Below are 20,863 nucleotides of genomic sequence, written 5' to 3'. Positions count from 1 at the left end.
CTAGAAATGGCTTATTTTCCTATTCCCCCAAATTTGGAGTATGTTCTTTTGAGTTGAAAAATGTTTTGATACTGATTCACATATGTTCACATATTGTTCTTTTCAAACTCACCATCTTAGAAAGCTGTATATTTCACCACTGCTGCTATTACTCAAAACACATGCAGTGTTCCTCGTTGGAAAGTGGACTTAGGAACCTCAGGTGTTTTTGTATAAAATCCATGGGGCAAATCAGCGCTTTTGAAGAATGCCTGAGTTACTGAATCAACTGTATCATGTGTACCGGTGAATAAGATGAGTGATCCAATTAGATAATATGGTTTTGGGTCAAAAATAGATAATAAGGCTTTTTTTCTTATAGGCTTACAACCCAACTGAAGATAGTGCTGGACTATTTAGAGTAATCAAACATTGTGGGAATAAGCCGATAGTTCCTAAACAAATGGTTTTAGGGGGGGTCAGTAGTCATACTGTAATTCATATGTCCCAAAGTTTATTAAAGAAGCAAACCACTAATAATGGAAAAGGTAATAAAGAGATCTGCGCTCTTTTCTTTTTTCTTAAACAGGGAAGCCTATAGCAAACTTCTCTCTCACCTGGGACAAGTGGGACAGGATGAGATGCAGAGACTGGGCAATGACGACACCTGATATCTGTTCGTCTTCTCTATTAATTATAACTATCTAAAGCCACTGGGCACCATTCTGACTTCTACTTTAGATTAATTTTGTAGTGTTCTGTTGAAAACGCTTTTTAGGATGTTTTCCTTACATACTTGTAAGTATAAAGTATATAAAAAAGGAAATAAGGAAATAAATAAGGAAATAAAGGTTAATTATGTTATAGGATCTTTCGAACTTGGCAAAACTGCATTCTATTCTGAAGAGATTTTAAACTAAATTAAAGAAACTTTTCTAACTGGAAGTGTTATCTGTGTGTGACTATTTAAGCAGGTTTGTACTGGTTGATCCGTGGACTTTTTACTGTAATGTGACTTCTTGCCTTATGAGTGATTTGTTTATGCTTGTTTTTGTTTTTTGCAAGTTATGTTTTAATATGATACTTTTTCAAATTACCTGACTGCCCTATGCTGGTTTTTTTGGAGGGGGAATCAGGAGATGGGACTGTATATTCATTATCCTTTTTATACCACGTGTGAGGCAAGTTAATAAAACCCTTACAAAGCACACTTAACTCTGTGAGGAATGAGACTGAATTTGACTAAATGATTTATACACATAATATATAAAACATTTTTTAAACTTAAGCCAACAGTGTTGATGCTTAGGTTCCAACTGCTGCCAGATGTTTTTCTGTACTCATCCTTTCTTTTGGGGTTGTCATTAAAAGACCTATCAAGAGGAAGGTGAACAAGAGCCTTTAAGAAAAGAGAATAAATAATAATATTCTGGAAAATCAATTACAAATTAACAGAAGAGGTCTGAGAAGTCAGCTGATTTATCTCCTTACTCTTCAATCAGAGCCTCTTATAACTTAGCATCTTGTATGTTCACAGGGCACCAGTTTAGTTTCTTTTAGCGGATGTTGTCTCTCAACCTGTTAACTATCTCATCCAGATTTATTTTACCAGTTGGGCTCTTATCCTTGACTCCTTTTTGTGGTGAGCATGATTTGGTAAAAAGAACTCCAGTCCTAGAGTTGGGAACCCACCTGGGTCTCAAACCCAGCTCTGTTTTGTGACCTTGAGCAAGTTACTTAACCTTTCTGAGGCTCAGTTTCTTCATGGAGAAAGAAGAAGAAGGAGAATCCTTTTTCTATTTCACAATGTTCTTGTAAGAATCAATGGGATAATGTTTGTGAAAATATTTGGTGACCTGTGTTCTGTTTGGAGGCGTACGGACATGATTATTATTCAGGCACAGTAGAGGTAAAGAGTACCTCTCAGTTTTGTTCTTCTTTCTCTAATGATGGGTCCTAGACAAATGATCACACTTTTTTCCAATGTTTTCTTACATGTCATGTCGGCTAACTTTGAAATAATTTATCATTTTCTTCTTGGGACTCTAATCTTTATCATGGTTCTACTATTCCTTCAAGAAAACATTTCAACACTTGTCTGGCTCAAGGAGTGTCTTTAAAAATGAAATGCATTGCAATCAGCACACTATAGTTAATAGCTCTCTCCTAATTGTAACCTGTGAAGTCTAAAGAAGTATCTGTTGTTTTCATGACATACAGATGGTCTCTTTTCCCCCCCAAATCAACTGTCATTACATCACAAATGGAATGAATAAAAGCCTGTTTAAGGTTACTTAATAGAGTTCATAGCAATGAATTTCGTTTCATTATGATTTGTTAACTAATAATGTATTACTTTGCAAGTTTAAGCAGTTCAAGTTTTATCTATTTAAGGTGATGTCTTTAAAGTGGTCATTTATGTATATATTCTTTTTTTATTTTCCAAGGGAGAAACATATCTTTGAGAATCTTGCTCCTTAGAGTATAAAACTTTTAAGGGGTAAGAAGAGCTGCTGCTGAGTCATGCATTAGGGTCTACATCTGCAGATGCTGAGAGTAACGAAAGTTTGTACTTAAAAAATGAGTAACAACAAAAAGTCTGTAATGATACATGTGTATGTATGTATATATATTTATGTTTTTATGTCTAAGTAAAATTTTAAAGAAGCTGTTTTTTTAATTGAAGAAAAAAGAAAATTTATGACTCAGTTCCTTTTCTTGAAAATCTGCGCTGACCCTTCATTTAGTCTCGTCTTTTTCCATTCCCAGACTTAGAGTTATACCTACTTCCTTACTATTCATTTTCCCCTAAATACCCTGTAATCTCTGAGGCCGCTGCTTCTACCATTGTAACGCAATTTCTTTTGGTGAAATCTGAGAGTATATATACGTTCTCATTTCTCCTGTTCTTTGGCCTCTCTGTGACACTTGCATTTCCCTTTATCTTCTCATCCCTTCCTCAGTGCTACTGCTCCTTCCTCCCTATACTGTACTTTGAGAGAACTGTCACGTCCTTCTTTCTTGTCCCCAGTGGTAAGATCTGGCCCTTCACCTGCTCTGTCTCAACATTCTTCTAGTAGTGAACTGATAACACTAGCTCATAATTTGCTCTCTCAAATCTATTTCTAGTGCTAATTTCTCTCTTAATCTCTCTAGTTGGATCCTTCTGAAATCACAAGGCAACATGTCAAGCTGTCCTTGTCACCTTCTATTCCAGTCTAGCTCCTGCCTTTATTTTCTACCCAGGGAATATACCATTTTCCCAGGTTACTTAGCCTTGAAACTTCAGGGGCATCTTGGATTCTTCATTGTTCCTCACTTTCAGTCGGTCACCAGTACAGGCTCTTGCTGTTATTTCCTTTTGCCATCCTATGCCTCCAAACTGTTTTCTCTATTGGGCACTGTAATCTCCTTCTTTCGTCCTTGTCTCTGGTCTCCTTTCCTGCAGTTTATCCCTTACACAGTTCTGACATTAGTGTTCCTAAAATACTACTTTTCTTGTGTTACTTTTCTGCGCAAGGACGTCCAGTGACTTCCCATTTTTCTTAAGCTGATATTGAAACCCTTCAGTCAGGAGACTGTTTACCATCTGACTCCACCTTTTCTTTCCAAACTTACCTCAAGCAGACCAGACTGTCTTAGCTGCTCTCTCTGAATGCTATGTTCATTCTACACTCAGCCTCATTCAGTTTGCCAGCTTAGAATACCACCCTTTCTATAAAAACCTAACCTTAAGACACTTAAGTAGGAAGAAAATTAAAATATACATATTGGATACATGAGTATTCTAGTCAAATAATTTCTGTAAAATACCAGATGGAGTGTAAATGAGATGTTGAAGGACAACAGGGTGATGAAAGGACTTTATTAGACATTCAGATTTGGTTATGATTTAAATTTTAATTTAACATTTAATTAGGTTTCCATGGGGGAGAAAAAAACGTGGAGTATTGTCTCTGTACAAAAATCATTATGTACTGAGTTCATTTGTATTAGAAGAGTTTCATAGTTTAAAACTTTTATATCTTTACCCATCCATAGCATATTTTCTTTTCTTCTTAAGCATATTTGACTTCTTCTACCTGAGCATCTATGTAAAAAAATAATTATTTGTGGGTTGTTAGATTATGTGTGTGTGTTCATGACCCATTATTACTATTATTTTCTTCCATGCTTCATCACAAATTTTTGAAGCTACTTAGTTCTTAAAGAATGACATGGACCCATTTTCATGTACTTTCATAGAACCTTTGACGGTTTTTATTTTTACTTCCCCTTTATTAAGATTATATGTTATATAGAAATTTGACAAGCCTCTGCAGTTGGGAAAAGCCTGTAGGAAACCTACCTTCCCTAGATCCCACATGTTGAGATGGCACTCGTGTTTCAAAGATAAGGGGTAGATATCATGGAAACCTCACCAAAAGCTGTGTTATCTGTGTTAAACCACTGTTTTTTGATTGACAGACTTTTACATAAACCTTACACTTTCCAAAAACTGGTCTCCTGCCTATTCCTCCTAGGGTTAAAAATATTGCCTTGTCAATCAAGTGTATGGTAGGCCAATATAAATAATATGCTTTGGTTAAAACAGTAGTTTGGGAAGCTAGCAAAGTAACATATTCTTTTACGTATTTAATAAGATATGAGATTTGTATTTTGATTCTGTTAGAAACTATTGATAAGGTTACCAAAATCAATACCAAATGATTGGAACTGACTAATTTCTGCTTATTAAAAATGTTTTTGGTGTGCTGATAATTATTCATTTTATTGCATTTGTGAATTGTGCTTTTAGAAAAAATCTGGGCATTCTTATTTTATATGCAAATTTATAAGTTATTTGTGCATATAATAATGATATATAATAAAAAATGTATGTGTGTAACATACACTGTGCCGGTGATTATTCAACTTCTGTTTTTATGACAAATTTGACTATTTGAAAACCAAAATAAAAATGAACCATGTTACCTGGAGGAATAATAATTTCTATCTTATTCCTGTTGCTTTCATACTATGTGGTCAAATACTTTCATACTTTTGTGGTCAAAACAACAAAGTTTTTCAGCTATTATGGTGGCTGAAGAGGATACAATATACATGTGGTTGAACTGTGAGGAAAATATGAAGAGAAAAGGTATGAAAAATACCCTAATCATAACCAGTTGGCATTTTATTAAGGATCTGAAGAATTTTCTTGCATTTTACATACATATTATTTTAGAAATTCATGTCTTTGCTGGCTTTTCCTCCCACAGTGAGAACACTCTGCTAATATGTGTGTGGAACTGCTTTGTCTTTTAAAGTAACATCTTGAAATGTTTAAATAGTTGGAAATTTCATGGTCTTCCTATGGAAATTCAAATTTATCTAATATTTTAAATACAAATACAATATAGTCTTTAATTTTGAAGAGTGAAAATAGAAGATGAGTTACTATAAGATAGTTAACTTAAATGGAGAATATATATTTGAGTAGTTTCAATAGAATTTGGTTTATATGACCAAACATAGTTTTCTAGAATTTTTCTTATTAGCTCTTATTATTGATAATTTGAGGAAAAGGATCCAATTATAAGTGATCTGAGTTTTTCCTTTTTAGGAGAGGGATGTTATACTTTGGATGCTGTTCTTTGGCTCTAACTATAAAGGGTGTTTCCAAAAACTATGCAAAACTTGTAAAAACTATGAGTTCGATTCTATAATATTAGTGAATAATACATTCAAGTTCACCAAGGAGGAGTTTGATAATAATAGTGATTTGTTTTAAATGAATAGTTAGAAATCTACACAGAAAATATCAAGAATAATCTCGGGCTACCTTTCCATTATCAGTCAAGCAAGTTTATTTTTAGAACATTTTCCTTTCATTCACTGGATATAGAGTCTGGGATTACAAATAGAATTTAATGGTTTTATAAGGGTAAAACTGCTGGAGGGAAAATTTGTGTATCAAGTAGAAATTTTAATAAACCTGAAATACTTTTTGCTTAGGTCCTTGTTGGAAAGATTTCTGAAATGCTGGAGTCCATTTTCCTGACTTGGTAAGGCATTTTTAAAATTTAGTTCGGATGATTTATACCTTTTAAACAGATTCTGTCATCCTTCTAAATATCAGTTATCAATATCAATTTTTCTACTTTTCAGAACTGCACAAATACTCTTAAGGTTTTTTGTTTGTCTAAACTGAATCTCTGTTAAAATTTACCTTTTCTCCTTTCCCCTCGTCCCCGCTCCTGCCCTTTAATCTGAATGACCAGAAGTTATAAATATAAAAATTAACGTTTTAGGTATAACATAACAATGTATAAAGTTAGTGAATTCTGTATTTAGAATAAGAAAGATTCTTTTGTATTCACTTCTGATTACTTTTTGAAAGTGGTTACATGAATAAAATGACAATTTCCTATAAGACAAGGATTGCTGAATGATTAAACTATGTCAAAGAAAAAGTCAGAGTAAAGTCTTCCGTTTAATAAAGGTGACTTAGATCCTAAGATTAGGAAAAGGGAAGAAACTCACGTTATATGTGTTGAATTTATGTTCAGATGTGATTATTGAGTTTTATTTTTTATTATAGACAAAACAAATCCAAAACCCTAGCCTAAAAAAGAATTCTTATGCATTATTAAAAATGGTAGTAATAAAATATGTATTGATGGTGGAGAAGAATCCCACAAGCGCTCAAGATTGACATAACCTTTAACAAAGTGGAAAAACTTTTATTAGAACTACCCAATTCTAGGTTCAAATTTATGTCAGAGCACTTTATGGTACCAAAATTAGTACAGCTAATTTTTTTGGTGCTTTAAAATGTCATTTTCACTAAATGAGTTTAAATGAGATGTTTGAGCTAGTTATTATTTGAGGCAAGGATTTGTACAAGTTTAGGAATCTTTGGCTTTGGTAAACTCCCTTTTTCCTAGCTAGCGTGTCTCTCTCAGAATAATTTATATAATTAAACGTGCTTTTCAGAATAATTTATCTCAGAGCATGTGTTCCAAGTTCTATCTAGTAATTTTTAAACTTCAAAAATAATCGCCCTGTTCAGTTACAAGATTCTAAAGACAGTAAAATATCTTGTAATGTGAGTAACATTTTTTTCTTAGGCGAAGTGCTTTAGAGCGTTTGCCTAATCCTCACAACATTCTTCTGAATTAATATAGGAATCAACAATTATTTTCCTTAAATAGTGGGAAACCTGAAGCACTGTAAAGTTAAGCTTCTGGCCCAAGGTCACAGAGTAACCAAGGCAAAAAATCTGGGTATTCCTGCTGCTGTTCCAGTGTACTTCTATTATTCCTGTTACCTTGAATAAAATATGGTGTTTAAAAATTTATATCATAATGCTGAGTCTCTACTGAGCAGGGCTGCATAATGTTAAATTTTTAAAAGAAAAATTACAAACCCAGGTTTAAGTAGTAAAGGGATTAAGTACTGAAGACTTTTTTAAGATCGTTGATGGCAGTACTTATGAAACAAACTGCCTTACTAACAGTGTCATGTTGTCCTAGACAGCACTGATAAGAAAAAGTATACGAAGAATGCTCTAAAGACCCATGGAACAATTATGGACCATTAAGTTGGCACTAAGCTACACTACAATAAGAGTCATACATATTGTATTGAATGTTGACACACAGAAGGGTGACCGGAGTTTTCAATAATGTATTTTAGAAAACTGTTCATTTTTTGCTAATGTTTATCGGAATATAAGACCTATAAAACAAATAAGGAAGCATTGGCCACTGAGTCTTTTCATGCCCAGTATCCAAAAATCAGGCCGTTTTTTTCCCTCCTGTTCATGATGGTTATTAACAGAGCATTGGCTTTTCAGATGGTGCCAATCCTGTGATGAGGCACTTGAAGAGTTTGAAGGTTGGGGCATGTGAAATACGGAGCTGGAAGGAAGCATGCTGCTATTCCATTGGAAGCAAAAGGGAGTGTAGGCCCATAGAACACTTCTTCTTTGCCCTCTCTGCTTACATCCAATACCTACAAAAGAAGAAGAGAAGACTGTACAGCAAAAGCGATTGCTCAAAATAAAGTTGTGAACACATAAAAGGAAGCCTGCAGTTAAATTCAGTTATGCCATCATGACTATACCTTAGGCACTGTTATTTTTCTCACTAGTATAATACCGGAAATATGTATTAAGTTTCCACTAAGTGCTATTCCATACATTTATGTTTGTGAGTGTACATATATATGCAGATATATTTATAATCATTTAATCTTCAGAACAGTGATGAGGTAGGTAGCATTATCTTCATTTGATAAAACTCCCTTAGACTGGTTCAATAACTGGCCCCAACTAGTTAGTAGGTATTATCATATGATGGCTTAAAATCCTCATCTATAAAATGAAGAAAACAACACTGACCTTGCAGCTTTGTTCTAAAAATTCGTGACATTTAGCTCATTTCTAGCACACAGAAAATTACAGCAAGCTTAGTAGCAGATCCAAAATCAGTTCAGTTGATTCTGGAAATTTTTTCCCAGTTATTTCCCCTTCAAGTGGGAGTTCCATCTCTTTCTTTATATGGAAAGAGAGGTGCTGGCTGCCACCTCACCAAATCTGGTTTGATCATACTACTAGGAAAATTCCTTCTTGAGGAAAGCTCATCATATCCTATTTGTCAAACCTATCAGGCTCTTTCAAGCCCTCAATCACCTTAATCTCTCTTCATTTGACCTTCCTCTAACCTCATTTAAAACCTTTCCTCTTTTGGATTCTGTGATTAAAAAAAAAATAAGTTTGCATTGACATTGTCCTATTGCTATCCACCTTTGGTCCCTTTTCCTTCACCTGCATCTTAAATGTGAGTGTGCCCCCATATTCCAACCACAGACTTCTTGGTAATCCTCTTTAATGATCTTGTCCACTCTCAGGCCTTCATCTATCACCTAGGGGAATAATTCTAAAGCCTTGAACTGCAATAATATATTAGATGAAAGGGGCGCTTGAGATTTGGGGATCCAACCTCATACAGGAGGAAATCACTAAGGCCTAGAATAAAAGAAAGATCAAACTTCTAGCTGTTTTTTCCCAAATGGACATTTAGCTGTCTCGTCCCATTTACTGAACAATACACCCTGTCACTACTAATTTAAAATATCTCTATTATGTGCTATATACAAACTTTTTCTTTGTTCTCTTTTGTTGATTTATGTATCTTCCTGCAGTACTGCAGTTACAGTTGTTTTGAATGGGTAGGGGAAGTCTCCCCCCTTCACTGAAAAATTTCTTGGTTACTCTTACACATTGACTTTCCTAGAGAAACTTTAAGATCAGTATGACAAGTAGCATTCCCCACCCTGTGAGAAAAAGGAAAATCCCAGTGGGATTTTGATTAGTATGTCATTAACTATAGGAAGGAGCGATCTTTCAATATTTACCTTAACTATATAAGGTTAAGTATTGTCTTCAATTTACAGAGAAGAAAATTGAGATACAGAGCAAGTTCAGTGACTTGCTCAAGGTCACACAGCTAGTAAGTGGTAGAGCCAGTATTTGAGCGCAAGGTTGCAACCCAAGAAAGAGCAAGGATTTTGTGCCATTCATGATATCCCCTCCCCAACTGAAAACATTTTTAGAAGACAAAATATCAGTTGAGGTCATCATCCCGAGTTTTTGTCTGGTTCCCTGGGCCAACAGAGACTGCATATGGTAAGCAGATGTAATTTATTTAATCTGTGAGAAGGGAAAAGGAAGCGTTGGCAGTTTTTCTCCAAAATACTCCCCTGTAAACTGGCAGAAAGAAGGCGTTTGGGAGAAGGAGGTGCCAGCTTGGCAGCATACCCTCCAGCCAAGAGGAAGTAATCGTAAATGAAGAGCAGTGGAGGTGATCTGGAAACACAGACTAATCACTTGCACACTTATGCAGCTGCTCCCTTACGTGCTGCTCATCATCCATGGCACACCAGAGTAAAGTCACTCTCTGTGCCAACGTTTGCTTACACACCCACTGAATAAACACGAGTGCCTCACTTTCCTCAGGAATCTATTTTTAATATTTTCCATGAGTATTACTAACAAGTCGAAATCTCAATCTTTAACAAGTATTAATTTAAGAGCATCTCAGCTTTTCTCTTGTTTGGATTGCCCTTGTAACGGATCAAGTAGTCTATGCTAGGTAAAGTAGAAGGAAATGAAATAATATGCTTTCTCAACATCTGACATGCTTCATCCCTTTGTGGCTGAATCCTACAAATGACAGTTAAATAAGCTTTGATTAAGAGTCCAGAAGGGGCAGTCTAATGAGACAAGTTATTGGCTGGTATTTTCAAGGGCAAAAAAAAAAATGATTTTAGTCCTTCTGGATGTTAATGGACCAATCTCTGAACTATTTAAGTGTGATCTTCATTAATCTTAGTCAGCCTTGCCCTTAGAATCTAAGGATTATATAGATTTGTGACTTAGGAAAAGTTTAAACTTCAATATTTGTAGCATCTATACTATTTTCTCCACCACTCTTTCTTTACTTTTTTTTCTTTTTTTTTTTTTTTAAAGATTTTATTTGTTTATTGTTTCCCCTCAAAGCCCCAGTAGATAGTTGTATGTCATAGCTGCACATCCTTCTAGTTGCTGTATGTGGGACGCGGCCTCAGCATGGCCGGAGAAGCAGTGCGTCGGTGCACGCCCGGGATCCGAACCTGGGCCGCCAGCAGCGGAGCGCGCGCACTTAACCGCTAAGCCACGGGGCCAGCCCATGTACTTTTCAACCTGCTGATTTGTACTTAGGAATTTCGACTGTCTAATCAATATTTTCTCATAAATGCTATCCCAGTCTCCCATTATCTTGCTTCTCTGTTGGCTATTCTTCCAGCAAGTGGTAAAGAACTGGTTCGCTTTTGAACATGTAGCTAGTCTCTACAACCATCAATATATTACTGTTCGTGAACCAAAATAAATAGTTCTGTAGACCCATAAAATAAGGAAGTATTTGAGACTGTGCAACCATAGTTCAGAATGAATGGTAATATACCTTGTAACCTGTTGTCAATAACTAAAATGAAAGATATGAGCTATACGACGAGTCTCTTATCCATGAAGACTTCCATTCCAAACATCTCTTTAAGTGACAATCCATATGCTTACATGGATCCTTGTTATCTATAAACATTAAAGGCTCTTAAAAGCCTTTATTAAACTTATCTGTGTTTTGTAGGACCAATGTGCCAGCCAAGGGAATAAACAGCATTTGCAAAATGTTTGATTTTGTACATCAAAATAGCTACTGGAACACAGAACTACAGAACTACATATAACGCTGACTTTTTTAAAAAGCAAATATATTAGAATATTTTACTGTCCAATCTCAGAGGTGAAATTTATTCCACTAATACATTTATTAAAACATTTATGGGTGCCGGCCCGGTGGTGTAGCGGTTAAGTGTGCGCGCTCTGCTTCAGTGGCCCAGGGTTCACAGGTTTGGATCCCAGGCGTGGACCGATGCACCACTTGTCAAGCCATGCTGTGGTGGTGTCCCTATAAAGTAGAGGAAAATGGGCACGGGTGTTAGCCCAGGGCCAATCTTCCTCAGCAAAAAAGAGGAGGATTGGCACTGGATGTTAGCTCAGGACTAATCTTCCTCACAGAAAAAAATAATAATAATAAATAAATTTTTTTTAAAAACCACTTATGAATCACCTCTCTCAGAATGACCTTAATCCTGAGGCTACTATAGAATATCTTCAGTGGTTTAAAAAATATATATGCATGCCTTCATCTTTTGAGGACAGATTTGCTTATTTGAGAACACCCAGAAGTCATGAGGAGTTAATTAGTGTATATGATCACTGATCATTCTAACTTTATTTCTATTCCTTGAGCTAATTTAATATTAAAATTAGTAGAAATATACCCATAAGTATATTTAAAATTTGCATCTTCATAATAAACCCAAACTTGCTTCCATTGTGCAAGTAGTCAAATGAAGGGTCCCAAAGCCACTTAAAAACAAGGGTTTCAGCATTACAGAGCATTGCCTGTTGCCCAGGTCTGTGTTTTACAATTCTGAAAAATAAAAAATAAAAAAAAAAAACCAAAAGACAGTGAAGACTAGAAGCACTCCTTGCAAGAAAACAGTTGTTTATTGTTATCCAAAAGATATGACCAAGCTCTACTACAAGGCTACCTTCCATTAACTAAAGACTCCCTTAAAGACTTTCATGTTTTTTCAAAGAATTAATTTGTGGCTTTGATAGTTTTTCCTACTGTATTATTGTTCCTTAGTTCATTACTTTCCTCTCACTTTTATTCTTGCTCTCTCTACTTTGAGTTTATTTTTTGGTTCATTTCTAACTTATTAAGCTATATCCCACAAGCTTTGCTAGATACTGTTTTCATTATCACTCAGTTCTGGGTACTTTTTAAACTTCCATTATGACTTTTTCTTTAATAACCCATAAGTTACTTAGCAATATGTTTTATTGTTTCCAAATATATAGAGGTTTATTTAACTTTTTGTTAAGTTCTAACTTAATTGCATTGTAGTTAGAGATTCTACTCTACATAATACTTAATTTTTGAAATTTATTAAAGTTTTCTTAACCTTAACCCTAATATACATGATTGGTTTTTGTAAATGTTCCATGTATGCTTAAGAAAAACATATTCTGGAATATTCTCCAGGACAGATCATACGTTTGGCCACAAAACAAGCCTTAATAAATTTAAGAAGACTGAAATCATATCAAGCATCTTTTCCAACCAGAATGATGTGAAACTAGAAATCAATTACAAGAAAAAAACTAGAAAATTCACAAACATGTGGAGATTAAACAACATGCTACTGAACAACCAATGAGTCAAAGAAGAAATCAAAAGAAAAATCAAAAAATATCTTGAGACAAATGAAAATGGAAATGCAACATACCAAAACTTATGGGATGCACCAAAAGCAGTTCTAAGATAGAAGATCATAGTGATAAATGCCTACATTAAGAAGAAAAGAAAGAGCTCCAATAAACGACCTAACTTTACACCTCAAGGAACTAGAAAAGGAAAGAAATGACAAAGATCAGAGTGGAAATATATGAAATAGAGACCAAAAAGAAAATAGAAAAAGTCAATAAAACTATGAGCTGCTTTTGTGAAAAGATAAACAAAATAGACAAACCTATCGCTAGACTTACAAAGGAAAAAACAGCAAGGACTCAAATAAATAAAATTAGAAATGAAAGAGGAGACATTACAACTGATACCATAGAAATACAAAGGATCATAAGAGACTACTATGAACAGTTATATGCCAACAAACTGGACAACCCAGAAGAAATGGATAATTTCCTAGAAACATACAACCTAACAAGACTGAATCATGAAGAAACAGAAAATCAGAAAGTCTGAACTGACGAATTACTAGTAAGGAGATTGAATCAGTAATCAAAAACCTCCCAAAAAAGAAAAGTCCAGGACCAGATGGCTTCACTGGTTAATTCTACCAAATATTTAAAGAAGAATTAATACCAATCTTTCTCGAACTCTTCCAAAAAATAGAAAAGGAGGAAACATTTCTAAGCTCATTTTACAAGGCCAACCTGATACCAAAACCAGACTAGGACACTACAAGAAAAGAAAATTATAGGCCAATTTCCCTGATGAATATAAATGCAAAAATTCTTAACAAAATATTAGCACACCAAATTCAACTGTACTTTTAAAAGATCATACAACATGATCAAGTGGGATTTATTCCAGGGATACAAGGATGGTTCAACATCTACAAATCAATCAGTGTGCTACACCACATTAACAATGAAGGATAAAAATCATATGATCATCTCAATAGATGCAGAAAAAGCATTTTAACAAAATTCAAATCCTCCATTCATGATAAGAACTCTCAACAAACTGTGTATAGAGGGAATGTACCTCAACATAATGAAGGCCATATATGACAAGCCCATAGCTAACATGCTAAATGGGGAAAAGCTTAAAGCTTTTCCTCTAAGATCAGGAACAAGACAAGTATGCCCACTCTTGCCAGTGTTATTCAACATAGTACTGGAAGTTCCAGCCAGAGCAATTAGGCAAGAGAAAGAAATAAAAGGCATCTAAATTGGAAAGTAAAAAGTAAAACTGCCTTTATTTGAAGATGATATGATATTTTATATAGAAAACTCTAAGGCTCCACCAAAAAACTGCTAGACCTAATCAGCAAATTCAGTAAAGTTGCAGAATACAAAATCAATATAAAAATCAGTTGTGTTTTTCTACACTAACACCAAACTATCAGAGAAATTAAGAAAACAATCTCATTTACAATTGCATCAAAAAGAATAAAATACCTGGGAATAAATTTAACCAAGGAGGTGAAAGATCTGTATAGTGAAAACTGTAAGACATTGATGAAAGAAATTGAAGATGACACAAATAAATGGAAAGATACTCTATGCTCATGGATTGGAAGACTTGATATTGTTAAAAATGTTAATACTACTGAAAGCAATGCAATTCCTATCAAAATTCCAGTGGCATTTTTTCACAGAAGAAAAAATCCTCAAATTTGTATGGAACCACAGAAGACCACAAATAGCCAAAGCAATCTTGAGAAAGCAGAACAAAGCTGGAGCCATCACACTTTCTATTTTCAAACTATATTACAAAGGTATAGTAAACAAAACAGTATGGTATTGGCATAAAAACAGACATATAGGTCAATGGAACAGAATAGAAAGCCCAGAAATAAGCGCATGCATATATGGCCAATTAATTTATGATAAAGGAGCCAAGAATATACAATGTGGGAAAGAATAGTCTCTTCAATAAATGGTGTTGGGAAAACTGGACAGACACATGCAAAAGGATGAAATTGGACCCCTATCTTACACCATATACAAAAGTAAACTCAAAATAGATTAAAGACTTGAACATAAGACCTAAAACCATAAAACTCCTAGAAGAATACACAGGGGAGTAAACTCCTTGACATTGGTATTGATGATTTTTTGGATTTGACACCAAAAGCAAAGGCAACAAAAGCAAAAATACACAAGTGGGACTACATCAACAGCAAAAGAAACCATCAACAAAATGAAAAGGCAACCTACCAAATGGGAGAAAATATTTGCAAATCATATATCTGATAAGGAGTTAATATCCAAAATATATAAAGAACTCATAAAACTCAATAGAAAAAATCCAATTAAAAAATGGGCAGAAGATCTGAATAGACATTTTTCCAAAGAAGACATACAGATGGCCAAGCGGTACATGAAAAGGTGCTCAATGTCACTAAGCATCAGAGAAATGCAAATCAAAACCACAATGAGATATCACCTCAAACCTGTTAGAACAGCTGTCATCAAAAAGACAAGAGATAAGTGTTGGTGAGGATTGGAGAAAAGGGAACCCTTGAGCACTTTTGTTAGGAATGTAAATTGGTGCAGCCACTATGGAAAACTGTATGGAGCTTCCTCAAAAATTAAAAATATTAACTACCATATGATCCAGCAATTCCACTTCAGGGTATATATCCAAAGGAAACAAAATCACTATCTTGAAGAGATATCTGCACCCCTGTGTTCATTGCAGCATTATTTACAATTGCCAAGATGTGGAAACAACCTAAGTGTCCATCAATAGATGGATCAAGAACATGTGGTATATATATAAAATGGAATGTTATTCAGCCATAAAAAGAAGGAAATCTTGCCATTTGCAACAACATAGATGGAACTTGAGAGCATTATGCTAAGTGAAATAAGTCAGACAGAGAAAGACAAATACTGTATGATATTGCTTATATGCAGGATCTAAAAAAACTGAACTTACAGAAACAGAGAACAGATCGGTGGTTGCCAGAGGCAGGGGGTGAGAGAAATGGGTGAAGGTGGTCAAAAGATACAAACTTCCAGTTATAAGACGAATAAGTTCTGGGGATGTCATGTATAGCATGGTAATTATAGTTAACAATACTCTTAACTATAACTTTCAATACTGAAAGTTGCTAAGAAAGTAGATCTTAAAAGTCCTCATCACAAGAAAAAAAAACCTTTTGTAACTATGTGAAGTGATGGATGTTAACCAAACTTGTGATTATTTAGCAATATATACATATATAAAATCATTGTTGTATACCATAAATTAATACAATATTAAATGTCAATTATATCTCAATAAAACTAAAAAAAAAAAGAAAAATATATCTTCTCTGTTTGATCTAGAACTCACATCCATTAGGACAAGCTTGTTAATTATGTCGTTCTTATCTATGCCATGCTTGCTGATTTAAATCTATTTAAATCTATTGATCTGTATCAATAATAGAAGTATGTTCAAGTCCCCAGACAAACCTCTGGCAAGATACACCAAGCAAAGAAGAGAAAAAGCAAACAATATTATGAAAGTGAAGGGGGATAGAACTAAGGATAACACAACAAATATATGCTAACAATTTTGAAAACCTCGACAACATGGAAAAGTTTCTTGAAAAAATATATATACCTTATGAGATGACACTGAAGAAGAAGTTAAAAGCTTGAACAGTCCTGCAACTATTAAAGATATGGAAGCAATTCCTAAAAATCTTCCCACAAAGATGAGATTAGAGGGGCTGGCGCTGTGGCTTAGCAGTTAAGTGCGCGCGCTCCACTACTGGTGGCCAGGGTTCAGATCCCGGGCGCGCACCTACGCACCACTTCTCCGGCCATGCTGAGGCCGCATCCCACATACACCAACTAGAAGGATGTGCAACTATGACGTAAAACTATCTACTGGGGCTTTGGGGGAAAAAAAGAGGAGGATTGGCGATAGATGTAAGCTCAGAGCTGGTCTTCCTCAGCCAAAAAAAGAGGAGGATTAGCATGGATGTTAGCTCAGGGCTGATCTTCCTCACACACATACAAAAAAAAGATGAGATTAGATACTTACTACGAGTAGTTATAAGGATATATTTTTCTGGAGACCAGAAGAAAGGTCAGGGCTAATACATGTCAATATGTTATCAGAGAACACGTAAAATAGAAAAATAACTATAGTAAGAATTGTAAAAAATAAAAAAAAATAAACAATAATACCTTGAATGTGTATATCAACAAAAGCTATTGCTGTTCTGAAAGGCCCAACTGGCAACTTGCCCCACCAGGGCTGCTCACATGCTGGTATGGCCAGGGCTGTTCTTTGGGGCAGAAGCTGTCCCTGTAAGACCAGTCATAAACCACTACTGCTCACCTCTGCCAGGAAGGAAGAACACCTTTGTAGATTGCACTATAAAGGAAATGGAAATGGAAAGGTGATATTTGTAATGTTTTGGGGATGTGCAAGTACTATTACCAAAGATTTCTAGATTTTTTTGGTTTATGAGAAAGGGAAAGTATCCAACTTTCCCCCTTTCCAGTATATATTACATATATTTTCAAATCTCATCCTTATCTTTATTTCAATAGGGCTCAGTCATTTATTAAGCATCATTTTGGGGATGCAGGATGAAGTTCAGTGGCTGAACTAGCTGCACAAAAGGAGCTCAAACCTCTTGCTACATGTAAATATCTCTTCCTTCAGTAGCAGCGTTGCAAGAAGTAACTTCACTGAACCACTGGAACGAACTTCAAAAGGAACTTCAACCACTCACCTGGATACAAGCCAGAGGCTCATTTGTCCAAATTGAATATCCACCAACTAAATATATTCTCTCATTATGGACAGCAACTCCAGATTCATTTTGGCCTAAAGTAAAGAGAATTGAATAAAAAGAAAAAATAAATCCATTTCTTTCCATGTCTTAATTAACCCTTTTGCCACTGAGGGATGCAATTTCCCCCTGTGGCATACTTGTATACTCCACGGGATTTTTGCAGCAACTAATCACTGCCTCCCAGTACTGAGAGGGAAGAATTAACCACTATTTCTCAGAGAATGAATCTGTGTCAGGTCAGAACCAGGCCATGACACTTATTAGCCAGCCACATGAGTAAATACAGCATTAAATACAGCAATAATAAGCCATATAGAACTAGAGTTTTTTACTATGTTGTATGCCATTAATTTACAGTGGTGGAAATAAGGCATATTTTAGAAATGCAAAGCATCTCTTGTACCTACAAATGCTTTTAAGGCAAGTGCTTACATTTGTAAAGTAATAGCTGCAACCCCAAGAAGCCAATAAAACAGAGTCTTGCCCCTAGCGTGCCCCAAATGAAGACAAACGACAGAAAAGATCGATAGTCACTACACTCCCTTTCTTTACATATACAACAGTTTTAAGACTATATTAAAGTTCCTGAGCTGGGACCAGCATGGATAGTCCCTAGATACTGACACGCCAAAATGATGAAAGGTTCCTCCCCCACTTAAACAAGAAGACAGAATAACTCACTACCACATATTCTTCCCTGGAGGCCATCAAAGAGTGAGATAGTCTCTTTTTATTGATGGGCTGACACAGGATTGACTGGGGTAATAAATAAGCTGGATCCTATAGCAGAAAGAATCACCGATCTAGGGAACGAGGGGCTAAGGTACCACTACAGCAACTTAGAGAGAGTTAAGTACTTGTACGTGGGCCTCAAAGATCCTTTTTTGCAAAAACAGGAGCTCAATACAAAGCATCTAAAATCTCTCACGTTGGTTATGCTCGCAGTGGTCCTCCCCCAGCAGCAGCTGTGAGTGACTGACTGCCCACTCAACATATTACAGTGTCTCCAGGCACTAGTCCAGCCCAACATTTTGAGTTTGTAATTTTCCTATTAGTAGAGCGGCCTAGAAGGGATCTGATCACGTGTGGATGTTAATAATGCAAGCTGACAAGGGAGAAAAAGTTTTCGGCTCCATAAAGAAATGTCAGGGGCAAGCTGTTCACTGCCTTCCTTTAATCGGCTTTTGGGATGAGGATGATCCATACCAAGTGTTGCCCGTGCTAATGCCTGGATGGGTATGCCTGGCCAGAAATGCCACCAAACCCCTATGCACAGAACTGCTCTAAGGTTTAGTCTTTAGGAGAATACAGCCAGAAAAAATATTTGATAGTGACAAATAATGAAGACCATTCTCCTGAACTCACAAGAAATAAGAGGACTAAAAGTAGCGAGAAATAAAAAAAAAATTGCTTCTGTTAAGAGCTATTAACTCTTTCAGGGCCTGGTTCCTCTCACTTGTATCAAAGTTCCTGTGTGAATACTGATTGACAATAGTGGACTTGACATGCCTCTCTTAGCTATGTGAGAACATGCACAAAGGTAACACAGGCCCTGAGAAACTAGATGCCCAGCCATCTGATGGAGTCAAATTTTGTGAGATAAATAATGCGCACCTTTATGGTTGATAAAAGCAAGTTGTTCTACCACCATGCACTCAATATTTAGAGATGCACTAGAGATATCTGAGAAAACAAGTTTGGCAACTTCTCAAATCTTTTGCTTTTCCTGATTTACTTAATCAAAGGTACTTGCCAGTCAACAGGTTGAAATTACAACGCGTCCACTGGTCAGTGTCTATGTCATAAGAATCTATATGCCGCACAAGGATCCGGTCGTTATTGTAGTCCAGGTCATTGCCTCCAAGAACATAAAGCTTCCTTTGGACAGCAGCCATGGAATGGTAGACCCTTCTCTGCAGCATGGGGCTGCGGCTTATCCACTTATTCTGAAAAAAGAAATTCAGGTGAATCCTGTTAATAGGAGAACTCCATGGCAGAAAACAGCAGTGCCTCATTAGTAGAGGGAACCCTAATTTTTGTCAATCACATTCTATTTGAATGTTGTTTATATACTTTGAAAGGTATGGGCCTCTTACCTGAGGACAAGTGCAGAAGAACCCACATATTCCAACTCTGTTTCGCAACTTACAAAAGGCATTTCCTCCTGTTTGGGTTGCATGTTATAGAGCATTTTGCATTTGTAAGGGGAGCATATGAGAATATAGAAATGTTTGTGATGGTTATCTCATCCAATTGCGAGAACTTACTCACGCGAGTTACTTAAGAATGAAAGTGCACGGCTAGGTATACAGTATACGGTGGTATAATAATTAAGAAAACAGGCTCTGGATCCAGGCCTGAGTTATAACCGGTGTGTGACCTTCAGCAATTTACTTTACCTCTCTGTTCCTGTTTCCTCATCTATAAATGGAGATAATAAACCTACCTAACAAGCCTGTTGTGAAGCTTAAACAAGCTAATATACATAAAGCATTTAGAACAGTGCCTGGCACATAATAAATGTCAGATAAATGTACACTAAAAAATTATTGGGATAGTAATTACTGGCTGCCTGAGGCCCCTATGTAAGCTAGGGCGAGGGTGACTGCTGTTCTTTCCCAAATAAACCTTCTGAGATCAATGGAAGAGCTAAGATCTGGTTTAGCAACAAACTGCCTCTGTATCAGCTTCCTTTAACATATTTATAATCACATCTTCTGCCAAATTGGGAAAAGTTATTTCTAGGCACGCATTTATTTGTTTTGGGAAAAGGCCAAATTTTTTTATGATAACTTTAGGGAATAGTGAAACTGCCAATATTTGGTTCTAGGTCACTCTCAGTAATGAGAAAGGTATGCTCAACTCCTTTTAAATAAGGCTCCTGTTTAAAATATAATGTAAAATGTAAAATTAGATGAAAATCAAATATGACTTTAATTTTAAATCTTAACTGAGTAATGGACAGGTAAGTAAACCTAACCATTTCTTTTCCTTTCTACAGAAACACTAACATACAGGAAGAACCCAGATTCGTTTTTGCCAAGAAAAATTTGGATTTCGACCAGAAAAATCATATGATGTTTTGAATACATAGAATTTCACCACTTCACAAAGCTGTAAAGGAAGAAGCAAAAAAAAAAAAAAAAAAAAATGTTTTGCATAAATATTGGTCCATTTACTACAGGCATATCTACTAGCTCATTTCTAATTTCTCTTTTTTTAAATAAACACTTAAAGT

General features: G+C 35.6%; 2 protein-coding genes across 5 annotated transcripts in view; one reads left to right on the top strand and one right to left on the bottom strand.

The window, feature by feature from the left end:
* The window catches only part of MMS22L (MMS22 like, DNA repair protein), a 133,156-nt gene extending 128,285 nt beyond the window's left edge, over nucleotides 1–4,871 (top strand). For both annotated transcript variants that reach the window (XM_004422141.3, XM_087443906.1), the window contains exon 25: nucleotides 569–4,871. In XM_004422141.3, the coding sequence (XP_004422198.1) occupies nucleotides 569–650 (82 nt within the window). In that variant the 3' untranslated portion in view covers nucleotides 651–4,871. The remainder of the gene's footprint in view (nucleotides 1–568) is intronic.
* Nucleotides 4,872–5,751: 880 nt separating this feature from the next.
* The window catches only part of KLHL32 (kelch like family member 32), a 188,287-nt gene continuing 173,175 nt past the window's right edge, over nucleotides 5,752–20,863 (bottom strand). For all 3 annotated transcript variants that reach the window (XM_004422138.3, XM_087443907.1, XM_087443908.1), the window contains 3 exons: nucleotides 19,379–19,571; nucleotides 17,563–17,657; nucleotides 5,752–7,977 (listed from right to left, as the gene is read on the bottom strand). In XM_004422138.3, the coding sequence (XP_004422195.1) occupies nucleotides 7,816–7,977; nucleotides 17,563–17,657; nucleotides 19,379–19,571 (450 nt within the window). In that variant the 3' untranslated portion in view covers nucleotides 5,752–7,815. The remainder of the gene's footprint in view (nucleotides 7,978–17,562; nucleotides 17,658–19,378; nucleotides 19,572–20,863) is intronic.

Source organism: Ceratotherium simum, chromosome 19 (assembly GCF_057802395.1).
Source record: "Ceratotherium simum simum isolate JZ-2026a chromosome 19, ASM5780239v1, whole genome shotgun sequence".
Taxonomy (NCBI): domain Eukaryota; kingdom Metazoa; phylum Chordata; class Mammalia; order Perissodactyla; family Rhinocerotidae; genus Ceratotherium; species Ceratotherium simum.
The sequence above is the reverse complement of the archived record's forward strand: the minus strand, read 5'-3'. Positions and strand labels throughout refer to the sequence as shown.